General features: G+C 41.0%; 3 protein-coding genes across 3 annotated transcripts; 2 read left to right on the top strand and 1 right to left on the bottom strand.

Annotated features, from left to right (window-relative positions):
* Nucleotides 1-465: 465 nt before the first annotated feature.
* septin10 (septin 10) lies at nt 466-9,529 on the bottom strand. The gene is made up of 10 exons (XM_070914096.1): nt 9,405-9,529; nt 8,130-8,244; nt 7,780-7,975; nt 7,416-7,602; nt 5,023-5,184; nt 4,287-4,383; nt 3,787-3,955; nt 3,576-3,708; nt 3,173-3,351; nt 466-2,598 (listed from the first exon to the last, which is right to left on the bottom strand). Exons 1-10 carry the CDS (start codon nt 9,432-9,434, stop codon nt 2,583-2,585), a joined length of 1,284 nt encoding a protein of 427 aa, XP_070770197.1. The 5' UTR covers nt 9,435-9,529; the 3' UTR covers nt 466-2,582.
* A 1,111-nt stretch (nt 9,530-10,640) lies between these two features.
* Nucleotides 10,641-14,356, top strand: sowahca (sosondowah ankyrin repeat domain family Ca). Its single transcript, XM_070914095.1, has 4 exons — nt 10,641-10,986; nt 11,491-11,879; nt 12,552-12,941; nt 13,892-14,356. Exons 1-4 carry the CDS (start codon nt 10,641-10,643, stop codon nt 14,354-14,356), a joined length of 1,590 nt encoding a protein of 529 aa, XP_070770196.1.
* A 3,419-nt stretch (nt 14,357-17,775) lies between these two features.
* akap17a (A kinase (PRKA) anchor protein 17A) lies at nt 17,776-24,555 on the top strand. The gene is made up of 7 exons (XM_070914987.1): nt 17,776-17,895; nt 18,854-19,201; nt 19,590-19,808; nt 20,425-20,637; nt 22,305-22,453; nt 23,071-23,311; nt 23,440-24,555. The coding sequence occupies exons 2-7, from the start codon at nt 18,875-18,877 to the stop codon at nt 24,340-24,342; spliced, it is 2,052 nt and encodes a 683-aa protein (XP_070771088.1). The 5' UTR covers nt 17,776-17,895; nt 18,854-18,874; the 3' UTR covers nt 24,343-24,555.
* The last annotated feature ends 1,807 nt before the right edge of the window (nt 24,556-26,362 follow it).

Here is a 26,362-nt window from a genome sequence, read left to right as displayed (position 1 = left end):
TGCTGCTTACATGTTAATGTGTCAGTAATAATAATCGAATCATTTTACAATATGATGCTATAAAACTGACGGGCTATTCTCTCGTACAAGTACTTTTATTTTTGATACTTTAAATACATTTTATTGATCATACTTCTTATTTGATCTGAATGCAGAACTTGAACTTGTAACAGAGTACTGTATTTCTAGAGGTATTGGTACTTTTATCTATGTGTAGCCTAAGCATACTTCTTTCCCCACTGACAATTAATAGAACTGCAGCTGAATAATGAGGATAAACTGTATTAAAATGTCCCAATACAGGTGCTTGATATATATCACTCACCTTAGCAGTATTAGAAAGTAGTATCAGGACCAATACCAAAATGATTATCATTGTGATAAACAAGCAAAATAAATGCAGTAGCTGGAGCTCATTGATTAGACGCCATATTGTGAGATGAAAACAAACAGACAAGCAGAGTGTATAATGACAAAAATACAAAGATTTATTTAAAAAGAAGGAAAAAAAACTCCCAAATAACACTGTTTATTCCTTAAATACAAGTGTAGTACAGATGTGTCTTTACTCCATAGTGTGTTTCCCTGGATGTACAAGTTAAGAGGATAGTGTATTTCTAAGTGAGCTTCACGCAGATAAGGCACGAACACATGGTAAGCACTAGTGTAAATATAAAGTGGTAGTGATTGTGAGTAAATGTTGGTTTAGAAATCACACTTTACTGGAAACCAGCACCACAGTGTTCTGGTGGACTCTGTGAGGAGTGAAGCCCGGTGTCATCATGACTCCAGAGAGAAGTGAATAAAGAAATGATATAAATACTTCCTCCCTCTCCTCCTGTGCTCCCTCAACAAACACTGACTTCACATAATTTTTTTTTTTTCACACGAGTCAGCTCTTCTCAGACAGACTGTATTGCAAACTTCAACTGTTTGTGTCGGTAGGAAAAATAAAACACAATATAGATATATATAAATATATGCTGTAACATGTACCTAATCCAAAACCGAGCCTCAGCCTCCGAGGAAACTGTATAACTGTGATGGGACAAGAGAAGTTCCGAAATAACTCTTTCCCTTTGGAACAGCAGCAGCAGGAGGAGGAGGATCAGTGTGGCTCCGGCAGGTCTGTGTAATGCTGGTGTGCTCCTTATAAAAGTTTACAGCATCAAGGTGTGAGGAAAAAACATAATACAGAAAAGGGATAAGGAATTTTAATGCCCTGTGACCACTCCTATGACAACTCTTAATGATGATCAACCTTAACAAATGATCACTGAAGCCCTTCTCAGACATGGACTCTGTATCAATGCAGGATACGAATCTCTTAAATGAATGGCCGGTTTGGTAAATATACATAGTTGTTAGAGAATATTTACTCCACGGAGACCTATTTAAACATTACAGGACTGTTACACACACAGCTGCAGGAGAACAGATGTGATTTGAATAAATAATAAAGTGATGGATTGTTTATCTCTCGATTTATGACCCGCTCGCCTCTGCCACTCACGAGTCTAATGAACCCTGTAGATTTCCTGATACATTTGTCTATGTCATCAATTATGTATAGAACATAAAATTCTGCTGCCTATTTTACACCATCTGACAAGCTGTTACGATGACTTGCTGTATCTAAAGCACTTAGTTGGGGAGACTGATGGTATGATGACTACTGTGGTTGTCCAAAGGCTTTTGTTACTGTTTCCCCTCACAAAACACATTTATATTGACTTCGACATGAGAGTACTCTCCTCTACAAATTTGAATTGTCTCATTTACAGTGTTTTGTTAAACTTTATTTTCTTTGTGAATTCCAATTTTATTTTTTTGTATTTTAAAATGTACATTATGCTACTATAGCTTTTACATTAATTTTACATTCAGTTCCAGCTTGAGCTGTGTTGGAGATGTTAGAGATTTTACTACGCCCAATATTGTCAGATCGCCGTAGTGACCTTTATGAAAAAAAGAGACGCCATTTGTTTAGACAAAATGTAAATTTCCTCATGAAGTACATGTCTGAAAGGGGCTTTATAATAAATTATAAGCATGTTCTAGATGTTTGTCTCATCAACAAAGTCATAAGACTGGATTACTAAAAATGAAGAGAACTCTTATTATAAAGATATGGCAGACTGAGTAAAGGCAACGGAAGAAGTCCCTTTCAATGAATTGTTTGTACCTATCTTAGTCCTTTGATCGATGCACAGCATCTAGTGAGGAGGCTGTGTGAGGATCAGTACACTGAGGTGTCCCTCAGTCTGGGCAAAAAGAGGGAGGCATATGGAAAATAACAATGAAAGTATATAAAAATGATAGGATAAATAGAAAATATTACACAGAGGTATAAAAGCCACAAAGAAGATTAAAAATACCATTGAGGAGAGTGTACACAGGATTCATGGGTACGGTCATTAAACTTTGGCACAAAATCAAAATCACACTCTCACACACTGCTGGTTGGTGTGGGGTTTCCCTGGTTAGTGTTTGAGACTGGCCACAAAGGGCTGGAAAGGATGTGGGCTGAATGTCACTGGTTATGCTGGTCATACTAGAGTGTACTTCAGATCCCAATGTCTTCACATGAAGCCAGAACTGGAAGACAAAACAAGAGGGAGTTGGGGGAGGGAGAATCCATTTAATAACATATCTCACACCACATTACTGAATTTACTGGTAATTTACTGAACTGACTCTGTTATGTTGTTTGTCTGTAAGCAACTTAAATATCCACTTAAAGCACAAGTGGTCTTTTCCCCACTTAAAGCATTAGTCTTCTAGATTCAATTTGTTCTTCTGTCTGTGTGTTTACGATATTTCATTAAGATAGAAACATTGCAAAAAGACTAATTTAAATGGTAGTTAACACAAGGGGGGGGGGGTCGAACCCAGTTTACTGTCTATGAGTGCAAAATTAGCCCAATATGTACCACATGTCAGTCAGTGCTTCAATCACGTACACAAATCAGATTTGTTGCCACACATGAATCTTACCAGCAGGTGGCAACGTGTCCTGTATTATATAATTACTTTGAGAACCCACTGTCAACAGTGAGTTATTAATGACTCCAAAGGTTTAATTTCCTGATCACTGCCTATAGATGTGTCAATCTATGGATCCTGAATTTTAACGAAAACATCAGCATTAGCTTTTAGAGGAGCCTCGTACTTCTTGCGGTCCTTGTCCTTCTTGCCGTTGGCGGTGAGGCTCTGGGCCTGCAGGAGCTGGGCGGCGGCTCGTCTCTTGCTGAAGGAGCTCTGGTCGTCCTCCAAGTGTCTCTTCTTTTCCTCAAGAGCGGCTTTCTCGTCTGCATGGAGGCGCTTCAGCTGCTCAAAGCGACATTGCAGCTGAAACACAGAGAGAGAGAGTTGAGTTTCAGAGGTGCCTCCATTTTTGCTAGCGTCAAGTAGAGCAAATGAAAAACAAACTTTAAGCAACAAACTTTCCTTTTGCTCTTAAATGTGAAATTGTAAAAAGGTTGACATTCTCTAGGAGGAAAACATTTTAGTACACCGTATGCTGCTGATGAAGAGTTCCATGTGGGTGATTTTGTGTTGGCATGTCTACATACCTCTCTCTCAGCCTCCTTCAGCTCAGACTCCTTCTCCTTCACCCTCTGCACAAACATCTGCCTCATCTCGTCCTCTCTCTTCTGCAGCTCCACCAGGAACTCCTGACGCTTGGCCTCATAAGTCTGCTGCAAGCTGCAAACACACACAGTTGTCAGCTACGTCGGTTGCACTTATTTCATTGTTATTTAATTTCTTTCATTGGCAGCTCACCTGACGGGTTTGCACTCTGGGCCTGTGTCTTTGAATCCCATTTCCTCCAGTTTGCAGCGTCTGTACAGCTCATAGTGGCGAGTGTGCGTCTGCTCTCTCAGGTCCTCCATGTTTACACAGATCAGCATCTCCCTCAGCTTCACAAAGTCACAGTGATTCTCGTTCTCCACTGACACACACATGAATAGAAAAGGGTTAGCCATCCAGCTGATATTACATATTGTAAACTCCTCCAGATGTTTTTATATCAGGCTAGAATGGCACGATGAGACACTGAAACTCCCCACTGACAGCCACAGTAGTGATGTTCCTTTACTATAAGGGGGCTGGCAGCTAACACTAACAGCTGGCAGCCAACCAGAATTGACAGTTCGTGTGAGGGAAAAAAATGTATGTCTGGAAAGATAAATAGATGTCCATTAAATCAATGTGATCCTACAATTAACTGCAAGATCTTTGGCAATACAAGCACCGTTGTGTAAAATGATGATCAATCTTACCTTGTACTACGCCCCAGGGATACTGACGAGCCTTCACCAACTTATTGCCAACGCTGACTTCCTCTGTGCTGCCTACGACAGCAAATGGCAAATGACCCTGCAAAAAGAGATTATTTTATTATACGTTTAAACAGAAACTGCAAGCAAAGATACAACATGGCTGGATCCACAATACTACGACTAAAACTGAACTGTTTTAGGAATAAAAAAAAAAAGCTTAAGTAAAAAAAAGTATAGGCACATTTATATACTTAAGTCACAGCTGTTTACACCAATTTCCTCAGCGATACTCCCTTACACAAACATACAGTGTCTGCATGTTTAATTTTATTTCTGAAACCTTGCTGATGCTACAAAGTAATGCAAAGTTCAATTCTGAAAATAAAACAACTGCAAACCTGTGCGAGTGCACTGTACATCTGTCACAATGAAAAATCCACACAAACAATGTACAAAACCTTTAAAACTGAGTTTTTGGCTTAAAATACATATTTACTAACTATGTAATGTAAATATGTGCAATTTGTAAAGCCTTTAGGGTAAATAATATAATTCAACAACGTTTTTGCCTCAACCAACCCACAGACCCTGGTGAGAGTAAGAGTAAAGGTACCAGATTGCCTCATCAGAACTGCTTATTGGACGGTCAACCAGCTTCAGCTTCTAGTATGACCCGAAAGCACTCTATTTCAAGGTGTGTGTGTGTGTGTGTGTGTGTGTGTGTGTGTTTCCTTACATTCATTGTAGTGTTGACCTTTGCTACGGTCTCATCATCCAGGGGGAACTGGTAGATCTGGACGCCGTTGCTGACCAGCTCACTCATGATTTTGATCTTGAACTTGTGCAGCTCCGTCTTACTGATGGTGTCAGCTTTGGCGATGACTGGGATGATGTTCACCTACAGCAATGTACAAAATAACAGATGATTCTTCCTCAGAAATCATTATTAAATATAAATACTATTATCTGCAGTCTTCAGAGATAAATTAGACCTTTAAAGCGATCTGTTCAAAGACTTTTTATTAAGAGCGACATGAGCATAAAATACAGCAGGATGACAAATATTTAGGGACGTTACGTCTGATTACATTCACATATATTCTCAGATTTTTACACCAGACCTCAGACTACTGTGACATTAGCCTACTAGCACTGAACATATTCATATTTCAATACTACAGGTGGTAACTTTAATAGAGTCAATCTGGTTTCAAATGTTTTAGAGCATAATTTCTATTGGTCATGATAACTCCTAGTCACCAATTTCATCAATACCAAAAAGAGAGCCAATATCACGATGCCTGTAGTCACCGTGATGTGGTGGCAATTACACTTATCGTTAATTTGAATGTAGTTTTGTATAATAAAGTTTGTTAGGACACAATTGGTTCACGGTAACTTCCCTGAATTTTGAGTACAGCTGCTCCCGATGCCACATACATCTACTAACTGAGCTAAAACAAGTTACTCTCACTGATCAACATACTATGAAACTACATACACACACATTATAGAGGCATCCATTAGCACAAAAACAGCACAATTCAACAAAACCTTACCACTAAACACTACAAAATACTTTTTAAAACTGCTTTAGATACGTTTTATATAAACCAAGTTTAGTGATGTTATTTCAAGCCCAGCAGCCCAGTCTGTTCTGCTAGTCGTCCCACATTCCAGTCCTGCCTGTCTGTCAACTTGTCGTACCAAAGAGAGGCTTGGAATGAGTTGTTGTCACTAGACAAGCTTCTGGGCCAGACCACACACACAAACACACACTGATCCCAGCAGAGAAAACAAAACAATGCTAGGAGATCTGTTCCAACAGCTGTCTGAGTGACTGACTGTCTCTCGGTCAGTGCTGCAGATTCAACAAATGGCTCTTTCTGTGTGTATCTGTACAGTGACACAAAAGGACAACTCGAGTGTGTGTGCGTGAGGTGATTACAGCATTCCACTGCTTGTTCTACTCCATTCACACGCAAATCCAGGGTTACCGACACTCTGGGGCAGTGAAATCACACAAACACACAAGAAACACAAAGTCACTACACACAGAGAGCATGGGAAAGTTTCTGACCACTTCAAGAGTGAAGGGAGGGGTTTAGCCAGTTGGATAGCGAACCTCTCCCAACATAAAAACACTCAGAGGAAAGTCGAGAAACAACCACAGCATATTCTCTAATACAGTACTCCCCACTATCATATTCACATCTGTTTGTATTCAGTTCTCATGCAGTGTTCACATCTGATTCTTCAATGTCAGGCTGAAAAATCAATCAAAGAAATAGCAGAAACATTAGGTTTGTCCAAAAAAAATTACTGATTACTGATTACTGAGACCCCGCAAGACTACTGCGGTGGATGACAGAAGAATCCTTTCTCCAATGAAGAACAACCCCTTTTCAACTGTCAGCCACAGCCGAGCCAAGACTCTCCAAGAGGTAGGCATACCTGTGTCCAAAACCACGATAAGGAGAAGACCTCACCAGAATAACTGCAGAGGGTTTACCACAAGATGCAAACCACTTGAAGAACCGAAAGGCCAAGTTACAATTCACCAAGGAGGACTTAAAAAATCTGCAACAAGATCTTGAGGACTGATGAGACACAGATGAACCTCTACCAGAGTGCTGGAAAGAGGAGAGTGTGGAGGAGAAAGGAACAGCTCATTATTCTATGCGTAACAACTGATCTGTAAAACATGGTGACCAAAGACTTTTTCAAGACCAAAAAGTGGGATGTTCTTGAATAGTCAAAAAGCCCCCGCAACAAGCAGGAACAGAAGACGCCTGCAGTAGAGGCCTGGCAGACCATCACCAGGGAAGAAACCCAGCGTCAAGTGATGTCTGTGGGTTCTAGACCATTTGCAACCAGCTATCGTTTTTCACCTACTTCTATGTATGTAATAGCTAAATGTTTACGTTTACCTGTATGTCTATTTAAGTACATTGAGAGCAACGAAAAACCAAATTCAAATTCAGTCAAATTCCTTGTATGTGTACAAATATCTGGCCAATAAAGCTGATTCTGATACTCTTTGGTATTTCAGAAATCTCATATCAAAGTCAGCATTGAAAAGTACTGACTAACCACTATCAGTCCGACCCACACGCACACTTCTCCTACCTTGCTGTCTAGTTTCTTCATAGTGACCAGGTCCAGGGATTTGAGTGAATGACCCGAGGGGGAGATGAAGTAAAGGCAGGCGTGGACTCGCGAGTCATGGTAATTGTGAAGAGAGCGCTTGATTTTTAGCTCCTCCTGCAGATAACTCTCAAACTGCTTATCGATGTAGTCCACCACCGGCTGATAGCTACAGGATAGACATATAGAGCTGATCACAAATCTGGGTTGTATACAGATGAGTTCACAATGGCAATACATTTAAAGTAGGATATTAAATGAATCACATTCACTCTCTCGAACACTTTCTGCCTGTCACTCTTCTCCACTGTCAATAACACACTCACACACACTTTCCTCCTCCCACCTCTCTTGTTTGTTCATCTGGTCTCCAAAGCCCACAGTGTTGACCACGGTAAGGCGGAGTCTGACGTTGCTCTCCTGTAGGTCATAGGTTTGAGCCCGCAGCTTCACCTGAGGCTCAAAGTGGGATGACTCGAAGTTCTCAAAGTTGGTATTGAACAGAGTGTCCATCAGGGTAGACTTGCCGATACCGGTTTCACCTGGAGCCAGTTAAACAAAATTTTTAAGTAATTGAACTTCACGGTTGACATCCAATTTAATAGTGTATGTATGTATGTATGTATGTATGTATGTGTGTGTGTGTGTGTGTGTGTGTGTGTGTGTGTGTGTGTGTGTGTGTCTGTGTCACCGTACCAATGCAGAGAATATTGAAGCAGAAGCCCTGGCAGATGGACTTGTTGACAAGCTGATCTGGGAGGCTGTCAAAGCCCACATGGCCTGCCAGGGAGAGGGGCCGCATTCCTTTGTCCTGAGGAAGAAATAGCATAGACAGAACAATAGTGAAGATTTTGGCAATTTGTCACTAGTAACTTAAATATTAAGACATGTCCTAATGACTTCACAGAATAATGCACTTGCTTTTAACAAATGGAATCATTCTCATAACAAATAGTCCAGACACCTATACTTTTACACAACTACTGCTAAATACATTAACCTTTTTAGCAAGCACCCCTTATTTTTCTTTTAACTTAAAACAGCTTTGCAATTTTAGAGTATTACATTTACAAGTGGCTCTTGGCAACAAATATAAAATACCTAATATTTTGTTTCGAATGTTATTTCTGTATCTCAGCCAACGAGACAGAAACATGAGAAAAATCATATCATATATTAGTACAATTATTTCAATATGCAAGCTACACAAAGCTTACATCACTTTAAACAGTCCATGGCTAATTCATCTTCCTCAATCTGCTATCGTCTTCCTCTGACCTGCCCCCGCCTGAACTTCTAAATCCTGAGTATCACTAGTTGGCTGAACAGAGAACTAACATTGACCTAGTTATGGTGAGGTACAATTTGTTGACGTTAAGGAAATTCCTCATGTTAGACCTCCAACTTTTGATCACTATAAACTATGTTGTCTATGAGGGAAACACTAAACGTTCACACAAGTTTCTACAATGTGTTTATTTTTGGGCCAGTAACTTGATGAACGCCAAATTTCATTCAAAAATGTAGCAATTTAGTGGCGCTTATCGAGCTATCGAATAGCCAGCGCAACCTACGTGACTTACCAGTAAACAATTACCTAAAACTTTGACAGTGTTGTACTAGCAACTGTAGTCACAGTAGTATTAAACCGTGCAGCACGCAACTATTTTCACAAACTTTTGACTATTGGATGGCTAGCGTCGTGTTAGCCAGCTAGCGCCATCCGCGGTGTATTTTGGGGAAAGATGCAATACGGAATCCCTTTTTAAAAGTTGAAAAGCGCCGCTTAATGATCGGGGTGAAAGGCAGATGTGTTTTGACTAACTTAAAAGACAGAAAGTAAGTTAACGTACTATATCAATAGTTGGCGTTCGGGCTAGCAGTAGCTAACTTGGTGATAGCCCCGGACACTCCCTGCTCAACTGTCAAGAACACTTTCATTTGTCAACCACAAAGAAGGAAAACACTAACCGACTGACGAGCAACATCCGAAGAAGCCATGTTTTTAGCCAGAAGTTAATACCCCAGATAAATTCAGAAATAATATCACAAAACTGACTAAATACTAAACACTTTAGAACTCTGATACGGACCGCCTCACTGCGCCTACAGTCGACAACTGGACAGACGAGACCATTCAATACAAGATAGGAATGAGGTGAGAGCCTTCGTTTGTAAATGTGTTTTAAAACTGAATTTTTTACAAATCAGGACAAGCAGTCACGTGAATTCAAACATCTAACGGTTTAAAGGAATACAATAGACTACAATTGTAAGAGAGTACAGCATAACAGTGTTAATTTACTGTAATAATATAATGTAATATACCCACCCCCTTTCTTTGTATAATGGTACAGCACGACTTAATTGTCTCAGTCGCTTCGCGACCTGTCATAAAAATTGTAAAGCCGGATTCTACGCAACGTCGACATACATCTGCTCTATTATGATGTTGATGCCTGGTTTCAGATATGAGTTTTGATATGAGTTCACAACAAACTACAAACATTTTGACAATAGTTTGAAAAGCACATCGGTTGGCCTGCTTCCACTCAGGTTTTAGGGTAAAAAGTGTATTTCACAAGGCTGATTACTGTCATTACTTCGCTATTACTTCTGTTTAAGCTAAATACTGTGTAACCTACATTTTTCGCTTTGTATAGCCTAAATTTCAGATTTCATGGACTTGACGCATCTACCCTGTGTGTTGATGGCATACAGTCGACAGTGTTGACAAACAAGATTACCATGGCATGTCTAGTTAAAACAGACTATCAACGTTACTATCAGCTAATACAGATCTGAATCAGGTCACTGCATACAGGCCTGAAGTATATTTCCACTTTTTTCTCACGGCTTAGGTGAGCAATAAAATATAATCGCATTCTCAAAAAATCAGACTGCTTTTCCTATCAGGTCGATTTTACTTGTAATTGGAAGTCAGAGTTTACGAGAGGCAATTGAACGCGGCAAGATTTTTGCAGTGGTGAGCCTTTTGCTTGGTTACTTCAGCGACGTGCGACCCCTATCTGCCAGAGCTCGACACTCCCCATGGAGGAGAGGAGGAGGCCAGTGAGGAAGATGCTGTCATCCGTTGTCACCGACCTCAGTGAATGACAGTGGCGTGAACATGGAGTCATTTTGAAACGCTGTTGTGTAACTTATTTCGCTTATCTTTGCGCTCTGTTTGTGCCGTTCGGGGCGGTGATGGCGTCCCAGTGCACGGAGCAAGCCGTGCAGGAGTTCCTGATGGAGAGAGGAGGGAGGGTCCAACAGATGGAGCTGATCGATCATTTCCTATCAATTTGGGTGAGAAATGACCAGTCGAAGGAAGAGGTGGACCGCGAGGTGCTGAAACGCATCGTGGACAACGTGGGTTTCGTGACGGTGGAAAACGGCGTGAAATTTGTTTGTTTGAACACTGAAGGCAGCGCAGAGTCGGTGATGCGTACGGACACAGACGGCCACGATCACGCGGAGTGCAACGGTAATATCCAGGAGACACTGGACATCAACTATGTCAACGGCAACCGTGACAACGGAGAGCGAACAGGTGAGCATTACGCACTTCGTGTATGTGATTTAATCATCTGTTTTATTTGTTTAAATATTCTATATATATATGTACATTTCTTTATCTAACCTACGTAGGCTATATTTGTGTATCAGTAATGTTGTGCCTACTTATTTATTTATTTGCTCAGGGAGGTCTCGCATTGGCCCTCTGAATAGTCACAACATTATTAAATATCATTGTTTGGCCACTGTTTTTGAAGACCAATACCTACTATACTGGCTTAGACTGAACTTGTCAAAATCTAATAATCAGTAGCTTTAATTGTGACCTCTTTCTTGCTAAAAATCACTGTATGCAAGTATGCAATAATTAAGGATAATAATCACACAAAGAGGACTAACCTTTTGCATACCTGTGGGGATTACAATGGATAGGTTGCTTTGGAGTCAGCTCAGGTTAAGATTATGCCACAGACAATTCCTTCATACAGTGTCACAGTTGGATGACAATGAGAAAAAAAAAAGTCTAATGGTTCCACAGGAGCATCCAGTCCACTGGCTGCCATCTTGGACAATGACAAACAGTCAAATGGCAATGAGCAACCTGCAGCCCCCTCCCAGAATAATAAGACCAACACAGCTACTGCTACCTCTGGTGGAGGAGGGGAGGTGAAGCTGAGGGAGAGGAGGAGGCGGGAGTCGGCCCCAGTGATTGCGATGCCAGATCTGGACCAGGCTCACCCTGCGGGATCCCACAACCAGCAGGTGAGAGGGGCACGCAGGGTGTCCAAAGGGTCCCAGCGGGCCATGCTGATCAGCTGCCTCTCTGAAGACAGCGCCTTGGAAGGGCTGGACCCTGTTGGAGATATCAACACGCCCAAGGGAAGTCGCAGGAACTTCATAGAGCTGATGATGAGTAGTTCTCCTCAGGTAGGATACTTTGTTTCTCTGGCATGAAAAAAGCTTCCAAGTAGATCATTTTTATAAATCATAATTTGTATGGCAGCTTTACAAAGCTCTCTACAGGACATAGCCATTGAATAAGCATGTCAGAAAGTATGTTTACACAAATGGGCTTCAGCCTGTGAAAATCACGGATTAAGATATAACTGAAAAATGTTGCTGCACTGCTTTCGATTGTTTGAGCCATGTTATACTTTTGGCCACCCCTAAAGCAGTGATGTCACAGCAGGTGTTTCACCTCTGGGTGTGCACCAAAACCTGAATGACACACAGTTCTCCACAGATGAAATTAAGCCTTTGCCACTGTGTAACTTGCACCATGGTCAATAGCACAGCCTTTGACGGCTGATGGGAAAACGCCATTTGAGGTGTGACCAGAAATTCAATATTCATGAAGTGTGACTCCACAGCAACAGTCTTCTGTCTTATGTAACTGAGGGATTTGACACAGTGATGTAATCTAGCTTGCCTTAACTGGCAGGCTTGACTCTTGATGATATAAAACAGCCATCTTATCACCATCATATCATATCATGAAGCATTCTTTAGTGGTACAAAGCTGAACAATTGTGGTATTAAATGGTGTGACACAAAAACATTTATGAGCACCTCTTTCATCCCATGTTCTTCCCTCTGCAGGTTCGGAGGTCTCTGATCAACCGTGGTTCGCGCCTCCGGGACTCAGTGAGGAGCGATGGAGATTCGACATCGCTCCTCTCCTCAGCCACTGATGAGGACTGTGCCTCAGTGACCCTGGACCCACTGGAGCACGAGTGGATGCTGTGCACCTCAGATGGCCTGTGGGAAAGCCTGCAGCCCCTGCTCACTGTGGAACCCAGCTTGCTGGTCAAGAGAGATTTCGTGACCGGCTTCACCTGCCTCCACTGGGCAGCTAAGCAGGGCAAAGCTGAGCTGCTCTCCCAGCTGCTGGCCTTCGCCAAGGAGAACGCAATACCTGTGAATGTAAACGTGAGATCGAGTGCTGGATACACACCACTACACCTGGCAGCCATGCACGGACACACACAGGTGGGTTGCATAGACGGTGGGTGTAGTGGGGTGTCATGTGTTAGACCTGCTCAGTGAAGCAGCAGATAATTGTACACGCTCTGTCTGCTCCAGCTAGAACCATTACAGTTCCTTTTTAAAACAGAGTGAATTATCTAAAAAAAGAATGAAAGAAACTAACTGGACTTTTTTACACAAAATGAGTTAAAAAGTTATTAATTTAATCCAAAACACTGTGCATTGAAAGTATGTTTCTAAACACGACAGTTGACAACCCAACAATTGAAAATGTTCATTATCTGCCAAGAAATGGCTCCAAATTTGGGATGTTTTGGGATGCATTTGGTGTCTACTATATGCTTTTGGTTCCAAAAAAAGATGGAAACATCTACACAGAAACTTTGTCCAATAATAGCCCTAGACTGGGATTCAACAGGAAAATGTGAAGACTGTACTCAGGTCAGAGGAACACAATAAGTGGCAATAAAAGAGATACTAGCATGAGTTCACAAACATAAACAATTTTCCAAGAAGATCATTTGTATTTATTCTTTGGACAGGGGCAGTGCTCATTGATCAACAGAGGAAAAACTGTATATAAGAGTTAGCTTAAAAGGCTGTTGTCCTTGGCCAGATAATAAAAAGGCACCCTAAAAATAGAATATAATGACATGTCTTCATTCATATACAAAATATACAGAAAATTCATATACACAACATAATAAAGACAAGACTGACAACAAGATGTCATCATACAAGACAACTAGTACTCTAATGTTGACATGCTGGATTATTGATGAAACACAGTTTCATGTGATATAATTCACAGATGTACAGTATTGCTATCAGAGAAATCTGATACCTCCAATAAGGCACCACTAAATCTGGCATAAATGACAGGTGACAAGATATCAGTATTAAGTAAGTAATTTTCCCTGTGCTGTATGTATTAAATGTGCTGTGATTGACAGGTGGTCCGTGTGTTGCTGTCAGACTGGGAGGCAGACCCCGATGCTCGAGACTACAGCGGGAGGCGAGCCATCCAGTACCTTCCCCCACCACTGGCCACTGACCTGCAGGAGGAGGGAGTGGTCCTCTCACCGGGAGCAGAGTCTGACAACGAAAACACTAACACTAACAGTGGTGGAGGACGTGGCTGGCGGCTACCCAGAGTCCTCCAGGGCAATCTGAACCCGCTGCGGCTCCTGAACCCACCCGCCGAGGCAGCAGAGGAGGCGGCTGCGACCGGGAAGACCAAGGGGGGGATGCAGAGGAAGTCGTCCCTGAGCCGGCTGAACGCCCGACTTCATCGGGGGCGCCACCGAGCCCAGATCATCCACAGCGCCTCCTTCAGGGACACAGGGGAGGTGGGAAGAGGAGAGGAGCTCCCCAGCAGCCCCCTCAGAACCCGACCACTGTCCAACCTGTTTGGATGAAGTTACACAAGCGATACAGAGATATATACCAGTTTGACATGTTTTGATTTACAAAATACTGTTTACTCACCTTTATAAGCTGATCAGACGTTTTTATGACCCAAAGTAATGATTTTAAAGTTTTATTATTATAGGACTTTAAATGAATAACCACAATAACTTGTTTTTGTTCCTATTGCAGTTGTTAGGCTTATGTTGATCACAGAGGACAGGGCACAGCTCCTTTTATTTGACAATTCATTGAGTTAAAACTGAACTTCTGCTCTGTGAACTTGTTTTTTGTGTTAGTAGGTTTATCTGTAATGTTTTTAGGTTGTTAGCAAACACTACACCAGGTTTTTATTTTATTTAATACCTTACACTAGAACAATTTTCACACAAATGCAAAAGCAGCAGGCAGGATTGTATCAGGTTTTCTCTATGGTTTTGACTCACAGTGGTGATTTGAAAATAACACTAGTCTGATTCCACAGTTATTCAAAGTCTTGTATTTGTTTGCAGAGTAAAGTAATATATTCATAAAACTAATTTTCTACATTTCAGCCTCCTTTGATCGGATGGTGCTGTTTTTTTAGTAAAAATTTCTGTGATGTGAATGAATCTTTTTTAGTAGCAGATTTTAGTATTCAAACTGTTGTAACTACAGAATTCTTGTACGTCCAAACAACCACGTACAGTTGTCACGTTTGCACTTGTCACTTTGAAGATAGTTCGGGTTTATGGGAGGAAATTGCTCAAACTAAAACCATGCCAGCTGTTATTGGTCCCATGTCATACTTATAAGCTAATATTGCAGACACGATACAAGAGGGTGATCAAATTGTTACACCTTACGATGATGCACTGTATATATATAAACGTATAAATGAGGCTATGTAATTTTTTCTATACCTTTCACTCCTGTTGATCAATAGTTGACACCAAAAGAAAGTAAAAAGTGTTCCTCAAAGTTAGATAGTTGCACTGATGGGGTATCTCCGTGCTGCCATGGCTTTAGTTAGATCCAAGTACAGTAGGACTGTTTCATGGGTGGAAGCACAGGGAGAACAGATGTTGTTTTTCTACTGACTATAATGTACCTCAAATCATCTGAGTGCGGTTCACTCATTGTTACATTGCTTCTCTGTGGGCCTCTAATAGCAGATTGTTTTTGTGCAAATCTTCAATTCTTAAAATTCATCCATCTAAAAGAATAATTCTAAATAATCGCATAGATTCACATTTTCATGCAGGATCCCATAGACAACCAGCATAGCACTGATTAGTTCTATAGTAAATATGTAATCAAACAACAACAATTTAATAAATTGCCTATATTGGCCTCTTGTATTCGTCTAATCTTGCATGTACACAATCCTGTCTGCATCATCTGTGGATAGTACAGAGTCTAGACCAGAATATACCATATATCCAGCACTGAGCATTGACTTTTTGACTGCTTTCCCAAATGTGTGAACATTACTTATGTCTGATTATTGGATCAACAACACATCTTAGATTTCATGAATGTTCCCTTCGTATTTTGTAGCATTTGTACTCAAATCATAAGGCTTCGTGTAATTGTACGGTTGACTTTTGATGCAAATGTATTATACAAACCTCACTTTTTCACATGCATGAATAGGGGAAATGTAAATGAGTTGCACTGTTATTTTTTTTATGTCCGTAAGTCTTTGTTTCTGTCTTCTTTGTGAAATACTGTGAAGTTATTATGTGGTGTGAATACTCTGTTACTGAGCCAATGTCATCTTTCTCCTCATGTCTCATCTTTGAATATGAAATAAAGCAATAATAGTTTGCATAAAACTAAAGTCAGTGCTCAGTTACAGTATGCTACTAACTGTGTTGTGAAAAGCATTGCACCAAAGCTGCAAATGAAGCAGGCTACTTCGTTTGCAAGTCCTGCTGACACCAAGTGATTGTCCTTGTCTGGTGGTGCTGAATAATTGATGATCTGATGACCCCCCTGTGCCAGCTTTGGTCCAGCATTTACAGTATATCCACAGCTTCCTGTCCACAAGCTGCACATGTAACGCTGCACCCAATATATTCACAGCCAGTCCTCATTCTGCACCTGTTGTTTGTGTATTTGTGTGTGTGTGTGTGTGTGTGTGTGTGTGTACTTCTATTGTTACAAAGATCAAACGTCCTCACAAGATTAATGAAATTCTGAGTGATCTGGACTGACATTTAAGTCAAAAAAGTCCATGTTTCATCAGAATATTACACATAATAAGAAGTGACAGAGGAGTATGTCTGTCAGGCATGTAGTTGGGCCTGTTATCCCCTGCATGTCACTGAGGATAAGGGGCAAAAATGTGAAAAGTTGAGTAAGTTAAATGATATGCACAAGCTATATACGTGTATATGTGTGAGAGGGATATGGTACATTTCCATTCAATGCACTCAACACCTGACACAGGACAGATAACCACAGCTCTGACAATCATCTTGTGGCACTGATGTTTTTCTAGCTCTCTTTCTGGGTCTGTCCTCTTCATGTTCACTAGAACAAATCAAATCACATAAAAGCAGGATTATGTGTATACGGTCATTACAACCACAAATGTGTTGCTTGTGTAAATGTAAATGCTCTGTTATTTTCCTCATCTACTAGTCAAACAAGATTTAAAGAGGTCACTGAAGGGACAAGAATTTTTTCTGGGCCGGTAGAGTCCAGATTCTAGTTGCCTTAGGCAGCTTTTCTGTTAGATGACTGCTGATCGGGACGGAGTAGAGAGGCTGTCTGACTGCAGCTACTGACCTACATACAGAGTGAAGGGAGTAATGCCTATTATGTAAATTCCTCTGCCATCTTTTCAGGGAAACTGTGCCAACTTTTTTGCCAGGGGCCTACGCTGTTGGACTAATCCATGTCCAATCTATCCCCATCTCTCACTCTCTCCCCAAACAGTTACCAAAGTGATGATGACATTCATACAAAGCCCAGCTTTTTACTAACAGTGCCAAATAGCCATCAAGCAAGTAACAAATGTGCACTGTCAGCCGGATGTTCTGTTGTCTTGTGCCTACTTCTGGCTATTCAGGCTTTTTTTAAGCTAATCAACACAAAAGACTCTTTAATGTCAAAGTGAAAACATATATCTACAAAGTGATCTAAATTAATTATAAATATACAAAATATTTGTTTGCATATACAAGTGTATTTATACTGCAATCAATTGTTACCCCGTACCTACACACAGGTGAGCTCCATTTTACTGATTATGTGACTCTTAAACCAATTGGATGCACCCGACAGTCATGACAATATCAATAATCAGCGAACCTTTTTGCCACATTCTTCTTTTCTTATTTTTTCCTATATCTTCCACATGGTGTCGCTGTTCTGAAATAACGCCGCCATGATGCTGCTACACGTTGTTTCTTTTTAAGGTCAAAGTTTACTGCATGCGGAAGTGGCATGTAGGTTAGTTGGGTTTTTTTCTGTTTTTTTCCCTTGCAGTGTTTCGCTCTCCATAAATCAATACAATACGTTTATTTATTTGTTTTTTTGCCAGGAGGCTAACTGATGTTAGGTAGGTGGCCGTGAAATCTACTGTGGTAACTGACGTTCGCATACGTTAACGTTATATAAAAGCACTCGGACGTTGTTGAAAAGCTAGGGCGATAGAGTTACAAAACCCTTCAAGCTAGGTAACTAGCTTGAAATAACACTAACGTTAGCTGTTGTTAATAACCAAAACATTTCGCACGTAATAGCTGTAAACGCTTTGTCCAACATGGTCTATGAATTGCTAACATTAACCTAGTTATTTGTTTGATTAAACATCCCTCGAGTTTGTCTCCCTTCAGAATCTGAGCTAACGCTAGCTAGCTGAACTGCAGCAATCGTTATGCTAGTAAGCGAACAGCTTTTACATGTTGTAATAACGTACAGCCAACGTTTGGTCTCAATGGCTAACAAAAACGAACAACAAAATGCTTTTCCTTAGCTTGAAATGGGCCGTTAGCTAATAGAGCCACCATTCATAAATAACGTTGTTAGTACCTAACCAAATACTAATATAACATAGTAACGTTAACGCTAGTCAGCGAGCCAGTTGAACCTATTGAAGCTTGAAGGTTTGATGAGACAAAGCGCTAAAGATAAGAGCCATAAACAAAGCTGATGATAGTTATCTAGCTACCCTCCGAAGATGTTAACATCTGTATAACGCTAAATGAAAATAACAGAACCAAACTTACATTAGCTAACAGCTACCTTAATTAAGTTTGAAGTTAAAGCGCAGCTTTCTAATTTGGATGTTTTTTTAAATATGAAAGGGGAGTGGTTGTTTTTTGTGAAAATGTGTTTGCTGGTCAACAATCCAATAATATTAAATGTTAAATGAATTGAATGGTTGTTTTCATTTGTAAACCTCTATTTTGGTTGTTTTCATTATAATATAAAGTGAAAATGCTAAAATAGTTCTCTAATTCAGTATTATTTAGAGACCAGCTAACGAGTCTTTTCTGTTTCCTACCTTCCTGCAGCTTCCCCACCTGTCTGCAGCAATGACCACCATTGTCCATGATACTACAGAGGCAGTGTGCCTGTCTTCTGAGTACAACCTGTACCTGAAGCCCATTGCCAAAATGACCGTCAGTGTGGCTCTGCCCCAGCTCAAGCTGCCAGGAAAGAGCATCTCCAACTGGGAGGTAATGGAGAGGGTAAAGGCCATGGTGGCTCCAGAGCAGTTTTCAGCCCTGCGAATCTCCAAGAGCACCATGGACTTCATCCGCTTTGAGGGCGAGGTGGAAAACAAGACAGTAGTCAAGGGCCTACTGGGCCGCCTGGATGGGAAGAGCATCAAACTTAGTGGATTTACTGATGTTCTGAAGGTAAGGCTGACATTATACTGGACCATAAATCCCAGCATGAAACGTTGCTGGTTATGTTGCTTATCACAGCGTCTGAATTTGGTTGCTGTAGTTTGTGGTGCAATTGAATTGTTTGTGGTGCAGTTGAGTTGCATTGTGTTGACACTGATAAATAATTCTAAAAATTGAGAGTAGAGACTAAATATTACAAACACCTTTTATAATGCGATGCAGTTAAATAGCACCACAAACTACAGCCTCAAAAATGGCCATAAAATTGAATCAACACCTCTCTAAACAGTTTATTTAAAACTTGGTTTATTGCAGGGCTGTATTAATTTTATCTTTTTGTACCTAATAAATTGGCAACTGAGTGTCTATCAACCCTTCTCTCCCTTTCTTTCCTCAGGTTCGTGCAGTAGAGAATAAGGTGGACTTCCCTACACGTCACGACTGGGACTCCTTCTTCCGTGACGCCAAGGACATGAATGAGACTGTGCCGGGAGAGAGGCCTGACACCATCCACCTGGAGGGACTTCCTTGCCGCTGGTTCAGCCAGAAGGACAGCCATTACCCAGACCGACCCGCTGAAGAGGTCCTCATTGCTGTCTTCCAGACATTTGGCAAGGTGGTAGATGTTTCTGCTTTTCTATATTTAACATGAAATTAATCTGGACACAGAATTCACATTGTTATTTGTTAGTTTGAAATAAGGTAATGTCCCACTTGGCTGTAAGTCTATTGTGATATGGCCTTCGCTGCATAACATGCCATGCGTGACATTACTGAAGACTTATTCTTAATTTTTGGGCCTGTTAATGTAGCATAGACAAGGCTGGTATTACAGTACATCTGTGCCAATTTTGTAATGACTGTGGGTTTATGGTGCACTGTAAGTGCTGTACTGTAAGTAACAAATGAAAAGCAACTGCTGTGGAGAGCTGTAGTCCACCCTCTGACTGATCGAACTGATCGATTCTGAATTTTTTTATAATACGTGGAAGTTAATACACTTTGTTCACTCAAACAATCGAATTCAAAGAGATAGCTTTGATTGTGTACATAACATTTAAGTGAAAATTTATCTGAAACTTATCTGACTGAGAACACTTATGCACACTCCCTAGTTAAGTATTGCAAGAAATCACTAAAAGTCATGTGTATCATATTGTCACATCGATATTAAGAAACTGAGCCAAAAATAAAATTTGATTTTGCCAATATGCCACCTTTTTTGATTGCAGGTACGAAATGTTGACATCCCCATGCTGGACCCATACAGGGAGGAGATGCTGGACAAGAACTTCAACACATTCAGTTTCGGGGGTCATCTGAACTTTGAGGCTTATGTGCAATACCAGGAGTACTGCGGCTTCACCAAGGCGATGGACACCCTGCGCAGCATGAAGCTGATGCTGAAAGGAGACGATGGAAAGGCAGTGGCCTGCAACATCAAGGTACTGAAGGCTCTCATGGTTGTAAAAGTATTGCACTATCCATGTTTAATTATATATATATATAATTATATATATACACACACACACCTATACATTTCCTAAAAGCATTTCTGAGATTCATGGTGAACATAGTTCCTGAGAGTTCCTCCGTATGTTCAACCCTAGATAGAGAAACTGATCAGTACACACAGTATAACAAGTGTATAAAGACAGTTATTTTTCCAATAAGGCAAATAGTAGAAGAGAGCTTTGTCTTTCTTTCTTCTTCTAGAAATTTACTACCATAACAGGCCTAGACAGTGATCAAAGCTTAGAGCTAGCACAGTGCAGAAGAAAAGTGTGGAGCCATATTTGTCGCTATGTTGCCGTAAAACTTGGTCCTCATTAATTTCAATGAGAATCCTGTGTTGATACAGGGGGGTGCCAATGTAAAAAATGTAGGCCAAAAAAGGTGAACATGGCTCAATGCAATATGGTCATTTCAAGGTAGTTCGTTGGCCAGTAGTTGGCCAATCAAATGCATATATCTGTTACTTTGTAACATGATGTATTTCTACTTAAAAAAATCACGATTGTGAAGACGGAGCTGAAATGATCGTCCCTGACTTTTCACAGTTGTAATATCCTCATAGCATATGGTTGCCTACAAACTCATGGATGCATTTCTCAAACTGGCCTTCCTGGATTAAATAAAATTTTCAGGTATTTTTTAAAATACCTGCAGCCACACACCCCCACCCACACTGGCCTTTGCAGTTCTGTTAACACATTGCTATTTTTAGTTTCACTGACTGCTAAGGGCATACAGTATCAGAGATCTGCATGCCTCTGTTTTGTGTGTGAGGGCACTGGTGAATTGAAAATGCTGTAGTGATGTTGCAGGTTTTAGCAATTAGATTGTGTTATTCAGAGTCACACAGCAGCTTTAAAACCTTTTAGTGGAATGAGAAATAAAGCTGTGTCATCATTATTTCCAAGGTAATGAGGGTAGGGTAGAGCCAGGTCTCTTAATCCTCAGAATAAAGCTTCACCATGAAATCTAAATTAGGGAAGAAGCAAAGGACGGTCTGTTTAAAAGAAATGATTAACAAAAGAAGATATTGTAAAGTGGTTCTGTGGTTAAATTACATAAATACACAAAGAGAAGGCATTTTATAATCGCACCAGCTCCTGCCTGAACATGACGGTTTTATCTCGCTTGCATATTACATCAAGTTTTTTGAAAATGATGACCCTCATAACCCCGTCTGACGGTCAGTATTGTACTGAGTCAGTTATGCACTGTGGTAATCAACAGGCAAATTATCATTCAGTTATCAAATTATTTACTGTGGACTGCAATATCAATATCAAGCTGTTGTAAGTCCTCTTAAGCTCCTATTTGTTGGAAATGTCAGAGAGCTACATCTGACTTATTCAAATTATTTGACTCTCTCCACTTTGACAAGACTGAGTGTGGTATTACTGGAAAAGTTGAAATTACTATACCACACACAATACAAAAAGATACTAGAGATTCATTAAACTGCAATAAAACATAATAGATGCTCAAACACTGAAATAGTTTTGGAAAAAGAAATTCTTGCAAGAAAATGAAGATATTGCTGTAGTACTATGAGTACCATGAAAGCACTTTTTGCTTATCTGTGCACATGTGTTTTCCTCAGGTAGCCTTTGACACCAGCAAGCACCTGAGTGAGCTAGCTCTGAAGAGAAGGAGCCTGGAGAGGCTGAAGTTACAGGAGCTGGAGCGGCAGAGAGAGGAGCAGAAACGACGGGAGAAGGAAGAGGAGGAGCGGCGTAAGGAGGAGGAGAGGTATGATGGATTGCAAAAGAGAAATGAAAAGCTAGTTTATATTCATTTAAGGGCTCATGAGGATTCTGGAGGGTAGCAACCCCCAATGCATGGTGGTGTTCTACTGCATATTTTATGGAAAAGAAAGGAGATGAAAATTATATTGTGACTAAAAAAAAAGTACCATTCACATCAGTGTTCAGGTAGGAAATATTAGAAAATACAGTTAAGCTTTTGTCTGACCTCCATATAAATGTTTCACCCGTCCATGGAGTTTACCCACCTGTATATTTATATCCACCCCAATCTCACCCATTTTAGAGGTCTTAATAATTCACTTATTAATACACGTTCACAGGATAGCAATATTCAACTGTAAAACAAGAGCTTCCATTGTGGAAGAGACAGTACTTCCACTTTGTCATCTAAATCTTCCTCTAGTTTGAGGAACAACAACTGAGGGTTTGGGAATTCATTTTCAGTGTAATATTGAGAGGGTGACAACGAAAGTAACAATTTATGTCATTGCTTTTTTAAATTTTGCACTCACTGTTCTGAGAACAGTTCTGATGCATTGCCACACAGCACTGTAACCAGTAATAACAGATATTAACGGAGGACAATTTACCTTTGTTCAGGAAACAGAAGGAGCAGGAAGAGGAGGAGAAGGAGAGGAGGAAGGAAGAGAGGATACGAAAGCGAGAGCAGAAGTTGCGGGAGAGAGAGGAGAGGAAGAACCTGAAGAGGGTGAGGCGACAGCAGGAAGAGGAGCAGAAGAAGCTGCAGATGAAGATCGCCATGGAGGAGAGGAGGCTGCTGCTGGCTCAGCGCAACTTGGAATCAATACGTCTCATTGCTGAGCTGCTGGCCAGGGCCAAGGTACGGCATGTACACAAAGACACACAATACACCTCTCATCCTGACTAATCTGAATTAGGGTTTTGCTTACGATGGTGATTTTCTTTCAATTTTATTGTATCCTTACATTGTTTCCTCCTTCTCTCCAGACCCTGAAGCAGCAGCAGCAGGAGAAAGAGAGGGCAGAGCGGGAGGAACGGGAAAAGCAGGAGCAGGCTCGACAGAAGGAGGAACTAGCTCGTCTTCAGCAGCTGGAGGCCTGCCGACGCAAGCAGGAGGAGGAGCTCCGGAGGGTGGAGGTGGAGAAGGAGCGAGCACTGGAGCTCCAGCGCAGAGAGAAGGAGCTAAGGGAGAAACTGCTTTGCAACCTATTGAAGAAGAACAGCAGTAAAACTGCAAGACCTCCAGGCACGCAGGACCAGGCTGGCCCTGTAATGAGCGAGGGGGCCTCTGATCCTGGTGGCAGTGAAATGATGTTGGGGGTCCTGGGCCGGGTGAACGGAGTGAAGGCAATTGAGAGCAAAGAGAAGCAGGTGTCCGAGTCGAGTGTGCACTCCCAAGTTTTGGGGAAAAACAGAACAACAGAGGAGAGGAAAGAAGGGGAGGACAGGAAGAAAGACCGGGAGGGAAGGAGGGAAGAGGTAGTGAGTAGTAGGCACAGTAGGGAGCAAGCGAGGGGCCGGGACCGCTCCCACAGAGAGACGAGCTCCAACAGCCGGGGGAGGAGGAGGCGCTCCCACAGCTACAGCAGGAGGAGGAGGAGCTCCAGCCGCCGTAGGAGGAGCTCCAGTCGTCATAGGAGGAGCCACAGTCACCATGGCAACAGGAGGCGCAGCCACAGCCATTGCAGTAGGAGTACAAGCTCCAGCCGGGACCGGAGCCGGAGCAGCAGTGGGAGGAGCTACAGCAGAGGGCGTAGCCACAGGCATAGTCACCGTAGATACAGCAGAGGTAGCTCCAGGAGTAGCAATAAAAGTAGAGACAGCCATTACAGTCGAAGATACAGGAGACACAGCAACAGCAGAGACAGGAGCCACTCCAGGCGACGCTAATCTCATCAATGCTCTCAGTTTATTGATCAATATATTCCCCATGTCTGGGCTTAAACCGAAAATTCAACAAGTTTCAGAAGAAGAAGAGACATTTTTGATCCCTTAATTAAGTAACATGACAGTGCACCAAATGGCTTTTTCCAGAATAGGGCTGCTTGGCGAAAAACAAGAATTCTTAGATATAAAAGAAAATCCCATATAAAATAAAAATCAACTGAAACAACATATGTAAGTGTTCTCTGTATGTGTAAAGCATGTACGTTTTTGCAGTTGATTCTAGGGAGTTGTTTTTTTACAGTGTTGGATTGAAGCTGCTGACAACTGTCAAAATAATTTGTATTTTGATTTTCATATTGTGTTTACATTTAACAATTTCCTGGTGTAAAACACTAAATTTACTATTTGGAATATTATTCTTTAACATGTGTGAAAGACATTATATGAACATTTAGACTGAAGTACACAAAAACTCTTCGGAAATTTAGGACTAAACATAGTAAGTCTTTAATATTTGATTCAAAGTTGGTAGTCCATTATATAATCATTGATATTCATTGTCTTGGAAGTTGACAGTCTAACCCTACTGTGAACCCAAAACCCTGTTGATGATCTTCATTTTTTGTTAGTTATCTTTGTGCATGAAAAACAGCGAGCTATAGAAAGTGGCAAGTACAGAGGATGGACTGTGTTTATTTTGATGTGGCACAAGTCTGTTCAGCTTCTAACACTTTTAGACCTCTTGGCTGCCGTAGTTGTGGAAGACTTTTAAGTGGACTACTGGACTGGAATGAATGACTGCAGGTCCATTGCTTACATTAATTTTCCACATACTATAAGAAACATACCTCTTTAGTCTGGCTGGCCTGCAGACAGACTAAATTATTTCTTTAAATAGTGCTTCAGTATTGTCTGTGTTGCTGAGAAACAGCTCAGACGTCGTCGAGCTCAACCAAGCAGCACCATTTCTGATGATCACTTCGTTTCAGCTGACAAAGACTTTCTTTTAGTTGTTTGTATTTCTTAATGTTTGGAAGAATTTTGTTTTTAAAAGAAAGGCTGAGTGAGTTGCGTGAAGACTTTGGAAGTCATAATGATGTTGCAAGTCGTAATGATGATAGCATAATGACAAAATGGACTTGACTCTGCAAGCCGTGTACTCCCTCTTCCCTTGGTCATATGTGAGTCTTGAATACAAGTGATGGATGTGAGACCTGTCCAAAGTTTAATCAAATTTTTAGGAAACCAGCTTCTAGGATTCAAGTCAAACCAGCACCGTAGAAATGGGATGTTAGGATTTAACTCTGCTTTCATGTTATCAACGTAGGGCCCGATACATTTCTTTACTAGTAACGGTACAGACTGTTCTCAAGTCAAATAGTTTTGTTGATACTGCAACATCAACATTGTTACTTGTCATGGCAAAGCCCAGTTGTCCCGTGCTCATGATCTACAAGAGCACGTCTTGCACACAATTGGTAAAATAAAAATCCAATCTGAAAACTGAAAAGCATTGTTTTCTCTTGGTGAAGATGTACTGTGTAGTCTTGTGACTAGTGAGAAGCTTCAAAATATCAGACGTGTTAAAACATTTAGGTTTTCTATTCTAACATTGTCTTGCGCACAACTGTGATCAACAAAATTAAAATTCATTGTCAAAAGTGCTTGTCAGTCAGTTTTTTAACAGCCTACCTTGGAAACATGATCTGAGCAACAACGTCCACTTTTCTCTATATAAAATCTTCCCTCAAAACCTTGTGTGAAGGATCAAGGTGACAACTCACCCAATCCAGCTGTCGTGTCTGTAACCTGTCCCTACACCGCTGGTTCAATGAACTGTGTGGATGAATAATTAATAGTCAAACTGATTAGTGTGTAATCTCATCGAGGCATGTGCTGTGACAGTCTGTGTCATTAGGTCTGATGCTACCATTAGTCTCTCAGCATCAGTGCAATCAGGCTTTATGGAGAACAGAGGGGAGCACGTCTTTCATAAAACACAGTTTTTCCTCAAAGGTTTGGT

The sequence above is a fragment of the Enoplosus armatus genome, chromosome 11 (assembly GCF_043641665.1).
Source record: "Enoplosus armatus isolate fEnoArm2 chromosome 11, fEnoArm2.hap1, whole genome shotgun sequence".
In the NCBI taxonomy this organism is placed as follows: Eukaryota; Metazoa; Chordata; class Actinopteri; order Centrarchiformes; family Enoplosidae; genus Enoplosus; species Enoplosus armatus.
Note: the sequence above shows the minus strand (reverse complement) of the source record. Positions and strands in the feature narration are given on the sequence as shown.

Coding starts and splice junctions, on each gene's coding strand:
- akap17a (XM_070914987.1), top strand. CDS start 18,875: ATGACCACCATTGTCCATGATACTACAGAGGCAGTGTGCCTGTCTTCT. Junction 19,202..19,589: donor GATTTACTGATGTTCTGAAG/GTAAGGCTGACA, acceptor TTCTTTCCTCAG/GTTCGTGCAGTAGAGAATAA. Junction 19,809..20,424: donor TCTTCCAGACATTTGGCAAG/GTGGTAGATGTT, acceptor TTTTGATTGCAG/GTACGAAATGTTGACATCCC.
- sowahca (XM_070914095.1), top strand. CDS start 10,641: ATGGCGTCCCAGTGCACGGAGCAAGCCGTGCAGGAGTTCCTGATGGAG. Junction 10,987..11,490: donor TGACAACGGAGAGCGAACAG/GTGAGCATTACG, acceptor ATGGTTCCACAG/GAGCATCCAGTCCACTGGCT. Junction 11,880..12,551: donor TGATGAGTAGTTCTCCTCAG/GTAGGATACTTT, acceptor TTCCCTCTGCAG/GTTCGGAGGTCTCTGATCAA.
- septin10 (XM_070914096.1), bottom strand. CDS start 9,434: ATGGCTTCTTCGGATGTTGCTCGTCAGTCG. Junction 3,709..3,786: donor CCAGAGTGCAAACCCGTCAG/GTGAGCTGCCAA, acceptor GTGTGTTTGCAG/CTTGCAGCAGACTTATGAGG. Junction 3,352..3,575: donor TGAAGGAGGCTGAGAGAGAG/GTATGTAGACAT, acceptor TCTGTGTTTCAG/CTGCAATGTCGCTTTGAGCA.